General features: G+C 47.7%; 1 protein-coding gene across 7 annotated transcripts in view; it reads right to left on the bottom strand.

Annotated features, from left to right (window-relative positions):
* Positions 1 to 1,923: 1,923 nt before the first annotated feature.
* Positions 1,924 to 17,580, bottom strand: part of HIVEP3 (HIVEP zinc finger 3) — a 221,950-nt gene continuing 206,293 nt past the window's right edge. For 4 of the 7 annotated variants that reach the window (XM_071767459.1, XM_071767461.1, XM_071767460.1 and 1 more), the window contains 2 exons: positions 11,127 to 12,187; positions 1,924 to 8,355 (listed from right to left, as the gene is read on the bottom strand). In XM_071767459.1, coding sequence (XP_071623560.1) covers positions 7,459 to 8,355; positions 11,127 to 12,187 — 1,958 coding nt within the window. In that variant the 3' untranslated portion in view covers positions 1,924 to 7,458. Of the gene's footprint in view, positions 10,621 to 11,126; positions 12,188 to 17,580 lie in introns of all 7 variants that reach the window. The other 3 variants (XR_011730444.1, XM_071767463.1, XM_071767464.1) reach the window with 3 other exon arrangements.

Genomic DNA, 17,580 nt, shown 5'->3' with positions numbered 1-17,580 from the left:
GAAAGGGTTGTCAGGGCCTGGCCCAGGCTGCCCAGGGCAGGGCTGGAGTCCCCATCATCCCTGGAGGGGTTTCAAAGCCCTGGAGATGTGGGGATGAGGGACATGGGGTGGGGGTGACCCTGGCAGTGCTGTTGGACTTGATGAGGTCTTTTCCAGCCAAAATGATGCTGTGATTCTATGGGAGAAGGTGCAAAGCCCAACCCCTCCTAATGCCCCAGGTGGCCACATCCCTGGTCCTCCACACCTACACCAGGAATGCTAACTCGTGCCTCTGCCTGAATCCTTTCTGGTTAAGACTTTCTCCACTGTCATCCCTTTCCCTTCCCTTCCTCCCCTGCTCTGCTCACAGCAGCCTCCTCCTGTTGTCATAACAACAAGCATCAGCCCGTGGCAGCCATGCCCACCCTTCCAGCAAAAACATCTCCTTGTGGGATAGAGCACCAGCTCCTGGCTCCAGCCCATCTGTGGCCCAGCCCTACCACAGCTCCCTGGAAGCATTACTTCATCCCCAGTCCTTTCCCCTTTTCTTCCTCCCTTTGGTGCAGCTTTGTGGGTTTTTTTGTTTTGTTTTTTTTTTGGTTACACCCATCCAGCTCCCCTCTCCAGCTCACCAAGTTCCTGGTGCTGGGCACACAGTGCAGCTGCAGCCACCTCTCAGCTGGGTAATTTGCCTCCTTCTTCAGCCTATAAAAGGTTGAGGAGTGAAAATTTCCAAGGGTGTTTTATGCCTGTGAAGCACCTAAAGGCTTAGCTTTAATAGGAATTCATCTTTCCAGAAGGAGAGCAGAAATTTCAGTCTCCTAAAGCAAGGTATTGCTCTGGACTTCCTACAGTGCTGTCCCAACCTCCCCCCAGAGGGAAATAGTCTCTAACACCAGCCAAAGGATTCTTAATATTTTGATACTCTGTTTGGCTGCCCGGTGGAGGAAATGTCTGGTGTCTGTGTCTAGAAAACAAAGACTCTTTAGGGGGGAAAGGAATTTCTTGGGACACCTGATTAATGGGAGCCACTCTGGAGATGGGTGTAAACCAAATTGGTTCCAGGTTTGGGAGCTCAGCAGAGCTGCAGTGCTCTCCAGATGATAGCTCTGGCTGCCTCTAAAGATCCTCTGGCTTTAAGCATTGGAGAAACAATTTTTTTTTTATTTTAAAATAAAGGAAAAATAATTCCTCCCCTCAGTGGCTCAAGAACACAGCAGAGGGGCTGGCAGCAGCTCTGGAACAAACCTCCCCATCCTGCAGCCTCCAGCCAAACCTCCCTGATGGGCTGGAAACAGGAGGTGTCCCCAGGGCACTGAAGCCTTCCCTGAGCCCAACTGCTCACCCAGCACCCACAGAGGCTCTTTGGGTGCAGGCACCAAAATGCTGGATCCACAGCACCAAAAGATCTGAGTGGGTTCAGCAGTGAAGCCCCTGGAGCAGGGGGATGTGAAGCACCCAAAGCTTTCCAATCTTTCCTCCTCATCCCTAGGGAGATGCTGTAACCACTGGAGTTTTCTCAGCCTTACGAGGTGCCCATGATTGTGGTTGGGGAAACTGAGTCACGGAGCACTCACCCTCATAGTGAAGAATTTCTTCCTAATATTTCATCTCGATCTCCCTTTTTCCAGTTTAAAGCCATTCACTTCTGACACCAAACCCAGGGACACGTCCTGCAGCTGGGCTCTGAGGTCAGCCAGGCACCCACCTTCACACCCTGCTGTGCTGCAAGGAGGAAATAAATACTTCAAAAAATATTAAAAAAAAAAAAAAAATTTGGGGCATTTCTGTTCTGGCAGCACTTGACGTGGAAGGGGGGTTCTGGGCAGTGAGGGCTTGGGAGGGTTTGGAGCTGACCCCTCCTTGATTGAGGTTTGTCCCTGGCATTTTACAGCCCTGGGCTAAATCCAAGGAAAAGGAAAGACTGCCAGTCATACCAGGTGAAATATGTTGGGACTTTAAAAATTTATTCCAACATGCTGTTTTTTTAAAAATACGCTCAGACTGAGCAGACAATCTGAGCTGTAGTAAAGGCAATATTATACTTGTAAAAACTTCTCATTCACAGTACAGATGTCATTTACAATAAGGGTCACAAACATCAAATACTGAGTATTTTTTCTTACTTTTGTAGGTTTTTTTTGTTGTTTCATTGTTTTCCCTTTTTTCTGTTTTTTTTTATCTTTTTTTTTCATTTTTTATATCAGACTGTGCTTTTACCTTCTTTTTTTTCTTTTTTTTTTTTTTTCTTTTTTTGCACTGATATAACCATACAGACATTGCAAGATGCAAGTGTAGAAACTGGAATTAAAATAAAATTACAGGCAAAACTACCAAATTACATTGTACTCTGTACATATTTACAGTACCTTTTTTTGGAATGTATTGCCATTTTAAGAACATATAGAAACTTTCTACAGACTATTCCACTTACAGGATACATACACCTTTTAGAAAAAAAGGCAAATATTTATCTTACATGAGACCATGTATATTAAATTTGCGTACACATTATTATTATTATTATTATTATTATTTTTACATTACATTTACTAAAGTGATCGTAAGTGCCATCATATCTCAGTAATGAAAACAGATTGGCTTTATGCCATCAGGACTGATTTTTTAAAAGCTTTTTTTTTAATTTTTTTTTTTTGTAAATAATTTACAATACGGTTTTATTTGTAAATACTGTGCAAGAGATGGAAATATTAAAAAGAAGAAGAAAAAAAAAAGATCACATGACGAAACCAAGTCAGCAAATGAAAAACTATCAGAAAGAACAGCAGAAAAGGGCTAGATCAAATTGTCCAGGATTTTGCATGGAAACTGGAATAGTTTTAATGACCAAGTATATTGCTTGTTCAGGTGCTGTTTCCGTGGATTCAAACAAAAACCAGGTAAAAATGAAAACTGGCTTGAGGGAAAAAAAAACAAACAAAAAAACACAAACTTTTTGCAGATTTTTTTTTTTCCTAGGAATGAAAGAAAAGTGCTGGGGGGAGGTGGTGGCTGTGTTGACATCGTGCCATGGAGGGTCAGCAGCACCCAGCTCTGCCTGCTGGCATCTCCTGCCACCTCCATGCCCGGGGCTCAGCAAGGCCACCAAGCTGCCACAGCAACCCTGGTGGCTTTGAGAGGGCTGGGGGCAGGAGGGTGGCTTTGATCAGCCCCCCCGAGCACTGGCCAAGGGGCAGAACTTTATGGACAGCAGGGCTGAAAGTGTCACCCCTTGGAGCAGGTGGTGAAATACATTTCCCAGTCATCTGCTGTAAAGTCACAGCTACTTCATCAGTATTTTTAAGAGTTTCCTGCTGCAGCTTCTGGGTATCCAGCCAACAACCTGTGAATAATTAGAGCCCACAGGTCTGCTTCAAGGCACGGGGGTGATGGGGGAGCCAACTGCCCCCTCTTCTCCCATGGTCTGCAAGCTCTGGAACCTTGGTACAAGAAGCTGGATTCATCCTTAGGACAAAGAAGTCATTGAAACTCCAGAGGTGCTTGAGCTTAAGCCCAGGTCCATGTGTTTTATCACCTCTGGGTTTGAGGGTTGGCACCTGGCTGATTTGAGGAGTTATTGAAGAGCAAAGGCCCAGCTCCCCCGTGCAGAATCATTTGCCACTGAGTAGCTGCATTCACAGGAGTTCCACAAACAGCTCACCAGGGGAGGGGACATCAGAGCAGGGCTTGGGCTGATGGACCAGCTACCTGACAACCAGGAGCAATCAGTCTCTGGAGGACACCTGCCTTCCTGGACTATAAATTTAAGAAGCTCTGCCAGAAGAAAAGCAGGGGATTCTATTTCCACCCACTGATGGAAAGGAAAGGCTGGGCTTTGGTTTTTAATTTGCCTATTTGCATTATTAATACATTCTCCTGTAAATAATACTGCTAACTGCTCTGCAGAGCATCTGCACGGGCACAAACATTCCCAGCCCTGCAGCTCCTGGGGAAGGCAACCCAGGATTTATCCCCCCAGCTCTGCAGACAGGACAGACACCCAGAGGAGTAAAAAAAGCTGACACCTGCAACCAGGTTCCACCACGTGTGACAGAGAGAAGCCCAGGGCTGCTCCAGAAGGGAAGGGGCTGTGCCTGCAGCCCCCCCATAAAACGCAGGCAGCTCTAGGAGCTGGGTCCTGCTTCTCCTCAGGATTCCAAGATCCATGGAAGGTCACGCTGTGGTTCCTCAGCAGAGCTGTGTCCCTCTGCTCCTCGGCCAAGGGGTTCCAGGCTCCACGGGAGGTGATGCTGTGGTTCCTCAGCAGGGACTTTCCCCCCGTGGGGACACCGAGAGAGATGCTGGTGCTGGCGTGGAGGAGGACACCCTTCCCGCAGAGCTCTGAGCTGTCACTGTGATAATTAGCCCTTTAATAGATTTATTATTATTATTATGATTATTTTGTGATCCTTTTTGCCTATGGGCTAGGCCACGTTGTGCCTGTGACAGCACCAAGCACCATTGCACCCCAGCCAGAGCCTCCCACACTGGACCTGCAGCCGCTGAGCCGGGTCCAGCCCTGGGGGGTGTGGGGTTTATTTTGCCCATCTCCTGAGTTTTCAGCTGTCCCTGCGCCCACCCATTCCGTGGCTGCTGGGGGTGGGGAGCACAGCCCCTGCCCCAACACTCTCCCTGCGTGTTCTTGGCCACAGGTGACAACATTTTTCTGGTCCCCCACCCCTCTGCCAGCTCTGGGTGCTCTGCAGAAGGGGTGCAGAAAGGTTCAACTCATCTTCAGCTGCTGGAAAAGCTTTAAATAATAATAATAACAATAGAAAAAATAGACAACAGTAACAAAATCATGAAACCAACTTAATGAGTTCTGGGGTTTGTTGGGCTTATTGGTTTGGGGTTTTTTTTCCCCTTTGTCCAGAAATGACAGAGGGAGAAAAAAAAAACAACCCACAATGCCCCATGCAAAGTATCAACAAGTCAAAGACTGAAATATAGTTATGAAGCTGAGCAAATTTGATCTAGCCCAAAGCTCATGTGATATGCACCTAAGAAAACCAGGACGCTGAGTGCACAACTGCTGCATCATTTTTATGTACAATTAATATATATATAAATATATATATATATAATTAAATACAAAAAGCTACCTTGGAATAATGTTAAGAGCGTGACCAGGGTGAAGAGAAAAACAGTGGCAGAAACCAGGAAAGTCAAACCTGTGGCTGGACTTGGAGGATGGTTTCCAGGGATGCTCACACCCACCAGAGTCACCTCGGCTTTAAGCAGAAGCTTAAATCCTGGGGAGAGGTCAAGCTGGTGCTTAAAAACTTTCACTGAAGGAGGTTGCTGAGCTGAACTGAATTCCCAGTCCCTGCTCCTGCCACGGATCTGGTTGGGTTTGGAAGCAGGACCAGCTCCCAGGCTTGGGGCCAAGGAAAAGGGAAAAAGGGAAACTTGATAAAAGTGCTAATTAAGGTATAAATGGATTCTGGATGTTGTTTTGGTCAGTGTCACAGCCTTAATGTTATTTCCAGGATATCTTCTTTTGTACTTAATTCCCTTTACAAGAAAATAAAAAATAAAAATAAAAATCACAGAAGATTATTAAAAAATTTATATTATTTGCCCATGAAAGGGGAACAGTTCATAGCTCATCACATCTGGCAAGGAAATAAGGAAATATGTTGTCATTCAAGATTTTATTTGATTTCTTTTTTTTTTTTTTAATTTATTTTTAGTTTTGTTTTGTTTTTTTTAAAAAAAGTGTATTATGTACCCGATACACTGGAACAGCTCTGAAAGAAACAAGAACTGGTCCACTGGTCTGATTTTTTTTTTTTTAATTAAAAAAAAAAAAAAAAAAAAAAAAAAAAAAGAAAGAAGAGGTTTGTCCAGATTCCATAGACCAGAAAACCCTCTGAAGCAGTAAAGAGCCTGCTGTCTGCTAGGGCAAACATGGATCCAACATTTCTATTTTAAAAAGTGTATTGAGCTGACAGAGAGGAATGGCTCCATCAGGTCTCTCTGGTTTTGGTGTTGTCTCTATTGGCAGTAGAGGCCACTGTTCTGCTACGGGTGGTCAGAGTTTAAATTTTGCTCTGGAAAAAGTTCCTGTCCACGTGTACCAAGTCGATTGCAACCATCAGGCACTCAGCATCATAATGTTGTTTTTTTTTTTTTTTTTCTTCCAAGATCCCAACAAAGGGCCCACCTGCACAACAAGGACTACTTCTGCCATTTCCATTTTGCTTAAATAAATAAATAAACTTAAAAACAAGACACAGAGTCAGTGGTGAGTTACAGAGCTGGAGGTGTGCAAAGGAGCAGAACAGGAGCTGCTCCTGCATCCCCGAGGCCAAAGCAGCCAAAACCCTGTGGGGAGGGGAGGAGGTGGGATGGAGGGAGTTTGTCCGGATGAAAAAAAAAAACAAAACAAAACCAAAAAAACCCGAGACAAAATGGTGGTGAGGCTGAGTTTACTTCCACTGCTACCCCACGGGAGGGTGGTCACAGAGGGCTTCCAGACCCCAGATAAAGGGGTGCTCAGGCACAGGCACGGCTCTGCCGGGGCGATGCGGGATGGAAGGGAAGGGGTTAAAGCAAGCAGGAGGCTCGTCCAGCGAGAGACACCAGTGCTGGCCCGGCTCTACATTCGATACATTCCTATGTTCTTGCGGTTAAATCTTTGAAGGAGAACCTTTTTTTTTTTTTGTTTTGTTTTTTGTTTTTTTCCTGTCCTTTTTTTACAAAAGTGCTTTGACGGGTTCTGCAGGAGGGAGAGACGCTCAGGATGCGTTTTTCTCTCTTGGGTGACAATTTCTCTCCCTGGGAACGAATCTCCCCCTCCTCAAGGAAGTGCTAGTTTCATTTACAAGTTCAGGGTAAACACATTTTTTTCAAATGTAAAGCAGTCTCAAGTGTTTAAAGCACAGCCATAGGTAATCAGAGGGATGCGAAGAAAAAAAAACCAAAAACAAGCACTTTGCGAGAATTAAATAAAGCGTGTAATAAATACAAATGATAAACTTCTGTACACAGGAGCAAGGGTTTGGTTTCTATCTTTCTTTTTTTTTTTTTCTTTTTTTTTTTTTTTTTTTTTTTAATCATTTAATCAATATAAAAAAAAGTTTTTTCTGTTTTGTTTTGTTTTCAGTGCATCTTCTTCCTCTTAAAATGATCAACCCTTTCCTTTCTGCATCTCTCAGGCCCACAATAACGTCCACCTGAATGGCAAAAAAACCAACAAGGTCTAACAAACCCCCTTTCAAAAAACTCTAAAAAAATATTCACAGCCTCAAACATTTTTGTACATTTCAAGCAACAAAAGGTATAGAAAAAGGCACAAGTAACTGCATACATGTGGAGATAATACCAGACTGGGACAAAGAAAACCAGGAATCTTCCATGGGTTTGGTCATTCACTGGAGTGCTTCTTACAGCGATGATTATAGCAAAGGGAATAGTGTTGAAAATGTCTGCTGATTTTACAGAGGAAGCCTGAAGGTGGACCAGATGGTGGAGGCTTTAAGTACTTCCCGTGTTTTCATCCACCTTCTTCTGAGTTTGACCTAAATCTGTGTGCTCTAGGTGTGGACTGCTCTTCCTGGAGGTTTGCCCCGGGCAGCCGGGCTCTCCGGAGAGGTTTCTCCTCCTGGCAGGGAAAGGTTGGGAGTGCCGGAGGCTGGGGGAGGGCTCCGAGAGGCAGCCGGTGCTGCAGCTCCGGTCCAGCGGCTGGGAGGGGAGATCTGAGATGAAAGTGCAGGGTGATTCAGAAGAAGTGCTGGAGCTGCCGGATTGCTTCTTGCCCGCTTTTTTCAAGGGTTCTTCCCCGCTTCTTGCCGAAGGGTCCGGGGAGTGCTCCTGGGTTGTGCTGGGGCTGGCTGGGGATGCTGAGCAGCCCTCCTGCTCCCCGCAGCTGGGCTCAGCTAACAATTTTACCCTGTATTCCTCCTGGTCTGCCTTTTGCTGAAGCTCACTAGTCCTCGTTTTGTCTTCTAGGTGAGCACTGCTCGGAAGCTCTGGGGACAGTGTGTATTTAGAAACCTTTGCGACCGGGGAGACGGAGGCTGAGGATGGCTCCGGGGGGACCTGTGGTTCCTCATCCCTCTCGGGAGCACAGCTCAGCTCCACAAAGCCACTGCCACCAGAGGCAAAGAATTCTGCTTGTAGGGATACGACTGAGCTGGGCACCAAGCTGGGATGGGTGCTGGGCCTTGCCTGGACCATCTGGATGCCCCCAATGGGAATCATTGGGTACGGGGTCCTCGTGAGCTGCTGTGAGTGCAACGGGAGGTGGCTGAAGACATTTTCCTCTCCTCGGCTGGGAGTGTGGAGATGTATTTCATGAGGTGCCTGCAAGGGTCTGGAGCAGATGGGCTGCGTGATGCCAGGTGAGCACGTTGGGCTCCGGGGTTCGATCTTCTGTACCGGAGAGGGAAAGAAACAGTTCAATGTACAAGATACAGCACCAGCACCAGGACTGTTCACTATAAGGATTGGGTTTGCTAATATTTTATTCTAATCTGAGGGATCAACCAGGGAAGATTTGGACCCCCAAACCTTTAAGGTAGGGAGGAACACAACCCACCATGTTTGCCTTCTGGGTACAAATACACCCATGGTCTGCTGGGGGCACAGATCCAGGGCTTTGGTTCAAGCTGGGATCATTATAGAACCACAGAATGGTTTGGGTTGGAAGGCACCTCTAAAGGTCATTTAGTCCAACCCTGCTGAAGCAAGCAGGGACACCTTCCACTAGACCAGGTTGCTCAGAGCCCCATTCAACCTGGCACTGAACACTTCCAGGGATGCAGGGATGAGGCATCTACCACCTCTCTGGGCAACTTGTTCCAGAGTCCCAGAATCCTCACTGTAAAAAAAAAAATAAAAAATTCCTTCTATCTAGTCTGAATTTCCCCTCTTTTAGTTTCAAACCATCAGCCCTTGTGCTATGATCAGAGTTGCCTCTGAAAGCCCTGGCAGAGGTTGCCAGTGTTTCCTGCCACCAGAGCTGTACTGGATCCCTTTTTTTACACAGGATTTCTGAGAGCCCAGAATGATGTTATTTATTTTTCCTCTATTTTGTTAAGCAGGATCACATCCTTACAAGCTGCCAATCGCAAGGACGTTTTAGAATGGGTGAGAGAGAACTCCCCTTGGACACAAAGCACACCCATCAGTGTGGTCCCCACCACCACCCTCATGGTGTGGCCTGTAGAAATCAAGGGTTAAGACCCTACCATTTTACCTTTTCCTCTTTCTCTCTTGGTGCTTCACATAGTTTCCTAATGTACATCATGGAGAGATATGTGGCTAAACAGAAATGGATTAATTAGTGATGAGGTTATAACTAAATCCCTAAGCAGGACTCCCAAGAAGAGGAAGCAACAGAAACTGAAATCAACGTTTCATCAGGATGGATTAGATATAAAATTGGAGGATGCACTGGGGGACATATTTCTTTGGAGGGTTATGGAGAATTGCCTGCCCCTGAGAGGTGGATCTCTATGAGTAGGAGAGAGAGGAAAAAGAGAACATAAGAAAGAGAAAGCAAGAGCCACTGAAGATAGTGTACACGTGGTCAGCAGTTACAAGGCAAAACATTTGCTGAAGCTCACTTATCCACTTGAAGTCTTGGCAGAATCACTATAGGGATGCTGGGAAACCCCCAAACAAATCATCTCCATGGTGCAACAGCCACCAGGAGAGACTTCCCACTGCAAGTGCCAGAGGGAAGAGGAATGGTTATGGTCAAAGCCTTATGCTGAAGCCAAGCTAAGATCATTGTCAGGTTCCTAAGCAGCAGCAGGGGTATCAGTTTTGAGCACAGAGCTCTGTTTGGGATTGGATAAATCCACCTCTGACCTTCCTATCTCCTGTAACATTACCAGAAATGTAATTTTGCAATGAAAGCCCAGCTGTCCATCTTGCTGATAAATTGAAAGTTTGCTGCTCAGGTCATGATCACTGTTTTGAAAGCACATGAGAAGAGCAACAGTGGTGACTTTGGGTGCAGAAAAGGAGAGCATAGGTTGGTGAATGGGCAGGTAAGGAGGGGTGTATGATATTGTCTCCTACAGTGGACAAGGGAGCTTAGGGGATTTTCTATGGGAAGTGGAAGTGGGCAGTTTCCTGACAGAGATGCTCAAGAGTTAAAGGACCTGGGTCAGATGCACCCCAAGATGTTAATAGACAGGAGAGGAAAAAAGCATTAAAGTAAGCACAAGTTTAGACCTAAACCAAAGGATAGCCTCTGAGAAGGGAAGACAGACAGTGGAAAGAAGAAGGAGGGTGGCACCAGAAGACGTTATCAGAGACGTGGATGAAACGCACACTGGGCAGCGTGGCTTTTTCTGGAGAAGATCTGGGTCAGCATCTGCCATGACAGATTCTCCAGGGGTTGTATAAAGGCCTCTCTCTTTCCAGTGCAGGCCCTAAGGGCTCGAGTCTCTCCTCACACCAGTTTCACAGCAGAGCAACTCCAGCAACTGAATCTCATGTTCATCAGCACAAATTACAGGAGAGCCAGGCACTTCAGCAGACATGGGAAATGTTCCACCAAACCCGACGTCTAATTTGCCTGCAGCAGTGGGAGGAACAAGCAATTTTCCTTTACCCATAGGATTTGATATGTCCAGCAGAGAGATTAAATATTTTTCTGGACCCAGTGGGGAACACCTCTCTGTGCTGAAGAGAGAAGCGAGATGAAATCAGAGATGTCCAAACAAACATTTCTCAGCAGTTAATCTAACAGAGGAGTCAGCAGTACAATGGTTACTTCAGCTCTGGGTCAGGTCCCTGACCAGTGAAACTGGTCACAGCTTCACCCAGCTGGTGAAATCTCAGAAATGGGCATGAAATTCCCAGGGAAAAAAATTAAAAGAGGCTCTTAGAGAAAACCAGTCATTATTAAGGGGTCACCCTGACTGCTGGTCTCAGCAGGAGACCAGTTGGGTGATGAGTAAATAATCCCTTGGAGAAGGGCCAACTACTTTTTTATTTTTCCTCACTGAGATGGGCAGGACCAAAATGGGTGGAAAACCCATTGCTGTCCTCTGGCACTTTTCCCTGGGTTACCTGTGACATTGGTCACACTCAGAGTCACTGTTCACTTCTCCATTGCAACCCTCACTAAAAAAATGTATCAGCAAACATACTGCAGAGACCAGAAGGTAAGAGGGCTTTGAACTTACCAGCTTGGACTCGTAGAGCTGGACATTTTTGCCAAAGAACCTGTGAGGTAGGGGCATCGAAGATAATATCCCATGCTGGGCTTGATATGAGCTTTGAACTTTGTCATCTGCTGCTGATTTGCTAGAGCCAGGCAAGTCCTCTTTCCCAGGGGATGGATACCTCGGTGACTCTGAGCAGCCTGGAGACAAAACTTTCTTCAGCGACAAAAATCTGACTGATGACATCTCTCTGTTTGGTGATGAGTGCCTCACAGGGGAGGCTTCTCCTTCCTGTGGAAGGTACGTTCTTGGGGACAGCTCTCCTCTGGGGGAAAGATGCCTGCTGGGCGACAGGTCGAGTCTTGGTGACACACATCTCAGAGGAGATGCCTCCCTCCTGGGAGAGACACGCTGGCAGGGAGATAACCCTCTCCCTGGAGACAGACACCTCAGAGGAGACAGCTCTCCAGTTGGAGAAAACCGTTTGGGTGAAGTTTCATTTTTGGTTAATAGGTGCTTCCTCGCTAGCATTGGTCTGCTGCTGCCACCACCTCTGCCAGAGTCCTGGCTCGGGGACCATCTTTTTCTTGGGGAGGTGTCTTTTGAGGTTGACAGGTCCTTAACTAAGGACATTTGTGGCCTTGTGACAGATTCTCTTTCAGCAGAGGCCAATTTTTCAGTGGAGGTCAAAGCTGGTCTGTGGAGACTCAAGAAGCTGTGGCACACAGCAATGTCACTGCTGTCTGCTGACCACTTTGTTTCCAGCCCCGAGGAAGAGGCCTGGTGGCCTTCACCTACTTTTTGGTTGCTAGAAAGAGTTTCTTGTCCTACGGACAATGTTGTGTCAGTGCCTTCCTCTTGTGAAGATGGAGAGCCACCTGAAGAGTGCATCAGGAGGGTGGTATTTTTGCCCTCTGGCAACTTTAAAGGTGGCTCATCTTGGCTCTCCTCTTCCTCCTCATCTTCCTCATCTTCATTGTCATCATCATCGTCAGATTCCTCTAGGTCTGAAAACTGGTGTTCCTCAATTGGCTCAGATCCCTCCCGCCCCTCAGAGTCCTGGAATAGGTCTTCACTGGTTCCTGAAGGGATGGAAAACACAAAGCAGAAGTGTGAAACACACATGCAGGGATTAATTTTGTGCCAAATCTGCTCAAAAGTTGTAAGGGGACAAGCAGACAGAGGGTATGGCTATTTCCTAGATCTGATCACCCCGTGCTCTGAAATCTGCAGCCCTGCCCTCTCGGCCAGCTCCACTCCTGGTCATCCCAGTGAATCCCACCCTTGGGACCTCCCATTCTACCCTAATTTTGGTTCCAGCCATTGTTATCACTACCCACAGCCATCAGTCCCTGTGTCTGCTGTGCTCCCTGTGTCTGCCCTCCTCCAGGAATGCAAAAGGCTCTTCCTGGATGTGGAGAACAGCAGCACTACCACCCCTCTGGTGGCTTTTCATGACTGTTGTGATGGTGCCTACAAAACATCTGCAGCTGCCAAGGTACAGCAGAAAGTTGCTGGGATGACAGGTCCCATCCTCTATGTCTTGGGTCTCTTCCTGCCTAGATTATGCACAGTTAAACAGCAACAGGACTCTTATTATAAAGCAAACAACAGGGTTGAAAGAACCACTGTGGACTGTCCTTTATTTTAATACATTCTAGCTATGATGTGGATGGTTCTGCTTGGCAGAGGTTTTTGCTGCCTGGCTGTGGAAGGCCTTGCACAGGGACATTTTGTTGATCAGAGTACAGAGTGAGGAGTATGCAAGAAACAAAACCTAAAGGATCTGAACTATACCTGCAGGTAAAAATATAGCATCTCCCTTCCACTTTAGGGGTCAGTTGAAGTTTTCTGAGATCCATACCAAGCTCCCAAGCAGACCACTGCTGGCTCACCTGCTACTCTGCTCTGCACTGGGAAAAAAATCTTCCTTCCCCCCTCCAGATGTGCAGCGATCCTGCAGGAATGGCAGCTCAGCCTGGAGAGGTCCATCGGGAGCAACCACTGGATGTCACTGCTGCTCAACCCAACCACGCTCTCGGGAGGGATTAATAAAATCCCAGTTTCTCAAACTCTGTGCCAAGCACCCAGGTGATGGGGGCAGAGCTGCTGGGACGTGCTTGGTCCCTGGCTTTGGAAGGATGCTGCTTTGACACCTGGGCTCTGACCTGGCTTTGACACTAGAGGAGGAGGAGGGGAAATGAAACGGAGCTGAGGCTGAGGCTGCTGGAGCACAGATGCCTGCAGTGGACAGGGTGGCTTTCAGAAGAAGACAAGGCCACACAGTGAGAAGTCACTGTCACCTTGGATAAAAAGTCTAATTCTATTTACTTGGAATACAGGGCCTTTCTAGTAAATATTCATAGAATCATAGAATTGTTTTGGTTGGAAAAGACCTTGAAAGACCATCCAAGCCCAACCCTTCTCCCAGCACTGCCAAGGCCACCCTCACCCCATGTCCCTCATCCCCACATCTCCAGGGCTCTGAAACCCCTCCAGGGATGATGGGGACTCCAGCCCTGCCCTGGGCAGCCTGGGCCAGGCCCTGACAACCCTTTCCAGGGAGAAATTGTACCCCAGCTCCAACCTAAACCTCCCCTGGCACAACTTGAGGCTGTTGCTCTTGTCCCATCCCTTGTTCCTCGGGAGCAGAGCCCAAACCCCCCTGGCTCCAACCTCCTCTCAGGGGGTTGCAGAGAGCCAGAAGGTCTCCCCTCAGTCTCCTCTGCTCCAGGATCTACACCCCCAGGGCCCTCATTAAGTATTTGTCACTCCCAGTGAAGGGACACAGCTGTGTCACTGTGGCTGATTATCTACCCAAGTGTCAGCCTGAAGTGCATCTCATTTTCTCCCCACCACATTTCAGAAATATCTGGAAACGGGTCCATAAAGCAGGACCTGCTGCAGAGCTCACGTGGCACTGAGCTGAAGTCAGCAGCTCCCCAGCAGGAGCCCTCCCAGCACTGGGAAATGCCTCTGTAATGATGGGGTTTGCTGGACACAGCAGCCAGTGCTGGTTTGTTTGCCAACTCCCAAAGGAACTGAGTTCAGAACAAATATTATTCCAAACCACCCAGTTCTCCCAGCTGCAGGGGGATCTGTGCAGACTTCTTGCTTGGAAAAGGAATGTGTTCCCTCACCCGAGCTGTGATCCAGTCCCTGCCTCTGGTTTCAGGCTTGGACTTTGGGCTCATCTCTGGGCTTGGGATGGCTCCCAGCCTGCCCTGCATGGCTCCCAGAGCCTTGGCCTGGGTGGTCTCTGGTTTTCTGGCCCCAGTCACACAAGTGACAGATGCAAGGGACAGAAAGCAAGGTCAGAAGTGAGGGGGATGTGAAGGCAGCTCCATCCCGGGAATTCTTGGCATTTGCCACCGAGGGAAATGTTGCAGCCAGCCCTGGGCCAGAACAGAGGGAGTTGGATTTGGCCACCTCGGGGCAGAGCTCAGCCCTGGTGTCTTGACATGAAGTTTGCTGAGCTGACGGGCAGAGAGAGGGCAAGTCAGGAGAAGCCAGAGAGGGAGGAAGGAGAAAGGGCTTTTTCCAAGGGCTGCATTTCATTACATGTGTGTTATTCTGAGGTTGTTCTACCAATGCAATCACACCGAGCAAAACCAACGCAGGAGTGAAGAATTACACTCCCATCTCCTTTTATAGTAACTGCCCTTACTTTCTCCTGCCCCTTAAATAGTAATAAAAACATTCAAGTGAAATATAACTCTAGTTTAAAATAATCCAGGGAGTTTTAGGAACTGCTGCTCCCTCCCTGCCTGCCCCCAGAGGAAAGCACAGCAATCTTCCTGGGCTGGCTCGTGTCACATGGAAATAATCTCTCTTTCTTTTTCTTTTTATTTATTTATTTATTTTAATTAAAATAGTCCTTGTTAGGCTCTGTTCTGAGCCTCTTCACAAAGAAGAGAGAAGTCACTTGGTGGTGACACGGGAGAAGGCTCTTTTCAATCCGTGGCTCTGAGAACAGGGGTGATACAGCAGTGGGCTCAGACTCCTCAGGCACCTTCCTGCCATTTTTATGTTATTTTCTCATCCGTCCAAATAGCCCCAAGCATTACTGTACAAAATATGATTTTCTGACCATCTTCTGGCCTGCTTTATTTAGTAATTACTTGGCATTTGTGAGCAATGGGCCTCCTGACTAATGGGGCAGAACATCTGAAATTTCAGCAGAAGGTCCAGGGTTAGCTTTAACCAGGTGAAAAAGAAGCTGGAAGAAAAGAAAGGAAATGTCCTCTGATACCAGGCCTGCCCATTTTCACCTTTCTGCATTCCTGCTTGGCAGATCCTCCCCTTTACACAAACACAAATGGTCTTCATCAATGGGAGGAAACAGGGACTCTGTATTTCCTGTAATTCTGAAATTACAGAGCCTGCTTGCGCAGTGCAACCCAGCCCAGGCAGAGAAGCAGCCCCATGGCCCACAGCCATCAGAAGATGATCTCTAAGGTCCCTTCCAACCTAAGCCATACTATGATTCTATGATGTTGACCAATGATTTAATGATGGTCAAAACCAAAAGTCCCCCAGCTGGTGGCCCCATCCTTTCTGCTGACCTGGGGATGCAACCCAGACCTTCTCTGGGTTCTTTTTTAGGTCTTCTCTTTCCATGAAGCCACAGGATGAGACCACCTCCAATTCATCTCTGGTTTTGCAATGGGGTTTCAGGACCTTGGTGCACTAACATTAACCCTGTAGGATCCCAGGGATGAGTGACTGAAGGGAATCATAAATAAGAGCATTGCCCTGGACCAGTGAGGTGAGTCCTTGCTGTTCTGTCCTCAAGCCTGCAATTCCATGTCTGATAACTCAGAACTCTTATGCAGGTTTCCAAAAGTGGCACTCAGTATGATTCACTGGTCCTAATTGACTGGAATGGAAAGGTTTAAGATAACAGTTGTTTTCTTCAGAGTCATGGAACCAACTCTGCAGGACCACTTCCCTTCTTCCCTATCAAGCTCTGACCTGCAGAAGCATCACCGACAGGTTTAGAACAGCAGGGACAGATCTTTTCTTGGAGTCCACCAGTTAATCAGTTATTTTAAGTTTGTTCACGATCCCACATGGGAGCCTGCTCACCCCATGCCAACCTTTTTCCCTTGGGACAGCTACTGCCAAATCCCCATCCAGTTTTCCTTTGGCCATGCCCACTTTTGGAAAGGCCATGGGCAAGTCCAGGATGTCTCCTGCCTGCTCAAAAGGTACCACTGATGAGCTGGAGAAAAGCCAAGAGGTGGAAGATATTTAAAGGCAGAAAGGCATCCCGGGTGGCAGAGTGCCACACAGGTCAGGTAGCCTGGGCTGGATGGTCACTATTGTCCATTACTGTCCATTCCTGGACACATCAGGAGAGGCTTTGGGAAAGGGGACAGATGGCAATATCATCGAGATCTTTCTTTCTCCCACGTCCTCCTCCCCTGACCACACCTGTGCTGAACCAGAGCCTGAGCTGAGAGAAGGCAGTACAGCTGCACTGGGAGGTGACTGGGGTTTGGGACTGGTTAACTGGTTAACCAGGGGGACTTCCCAGATTATCTCCTACTGCTGGCAAGTTTAGACCTGGTCTGTTTAGGTCAAGGACAGCCCTTCAAGCCACGCTTGCTTGTCCCCTGCAGGGACATAGGCCCCATGCAGACCCAGATGGCTCTGCATCCAAACCTCTGTGCCTACAAACCAGGATGGACATATTCACTCTTTTCCTTGGGAATAATAATCAGGACCATGCTAATCCTGTGCTCAATATTTTTTTTTTTCAGTTCTGGTAGATGGCCTGAACCACAGATGTCCTGCTGACAGCTCCTGCAGTTTAAGCTGAGACAATGGCATGCCAATGCCTGCAAATGTCCCCAGCACTGTTTAATTAGTCAGATATTCCAAGCTGAGAATTAAAGACTCCCAGAGGTTGCCAGTGGCCAGGGCTGCAGGGGGGCACAGTGTCCCTAGCCCTGAGACCCATCTGCATGGGCAATTCCCTCCATGTCAGGAAGGGCTGCAGCAGAGCAGACCCCATCCCACCCGTGGGCTCGTGGGGAAACACATATCAGGATCATTTAATTCCCTCTGGAGCAGGAAGCCTGGGACACTGCCCATGTCCCAAGAACCATCCCCTTTCCCCATCAGGCCAGGGATGGAGCTGACCTCAGCAGGGGAGCAGGGTGACAAGCACTGTTTGTTGTTCCTGCTGAGTTTAACATTCCCTGGCTCCCAGTGCCGTCTCCAGAACTTGCTCAGCTGATGTTCACTTTATAAAAACAACCCTGGCGCCGTGTGTTTTATGAAGTTCATTTTAACCCATTGTCAACAAACCCTCACGGGCTGTGGCAGAATGGAGTCCAGGGCTGAGGGAAGCAAAAGCGTTTTGGGTGAGGTAGAGGGGTGAAACTAAAATAAAAAAGGGGGGGGGGGGGGGGGGGGATGTTAAAGGCAGCTACAGGAGCTGATTTCACCCTGGGATTTCTGGGGTGGC

This window comes from Heliangelus exortis, chromosome 24, assembly GCF_036169615.1.
Source record: "Heliangelus exortis chromosome 24, bHelExo1.hap1, whole genome shotgun sequence".
Lineage (NCBI taxonomy): Eukaryota > Metazoa > Chordata > Aves > Apodiformes > Trochilidae > Heliangelus > Heliangelus exortis.
The sequence above is the reverse complement of the archived record's forward strand: the minus strand, read 5'-3'. Positions and strand labels throughout refer to the sequence as shown.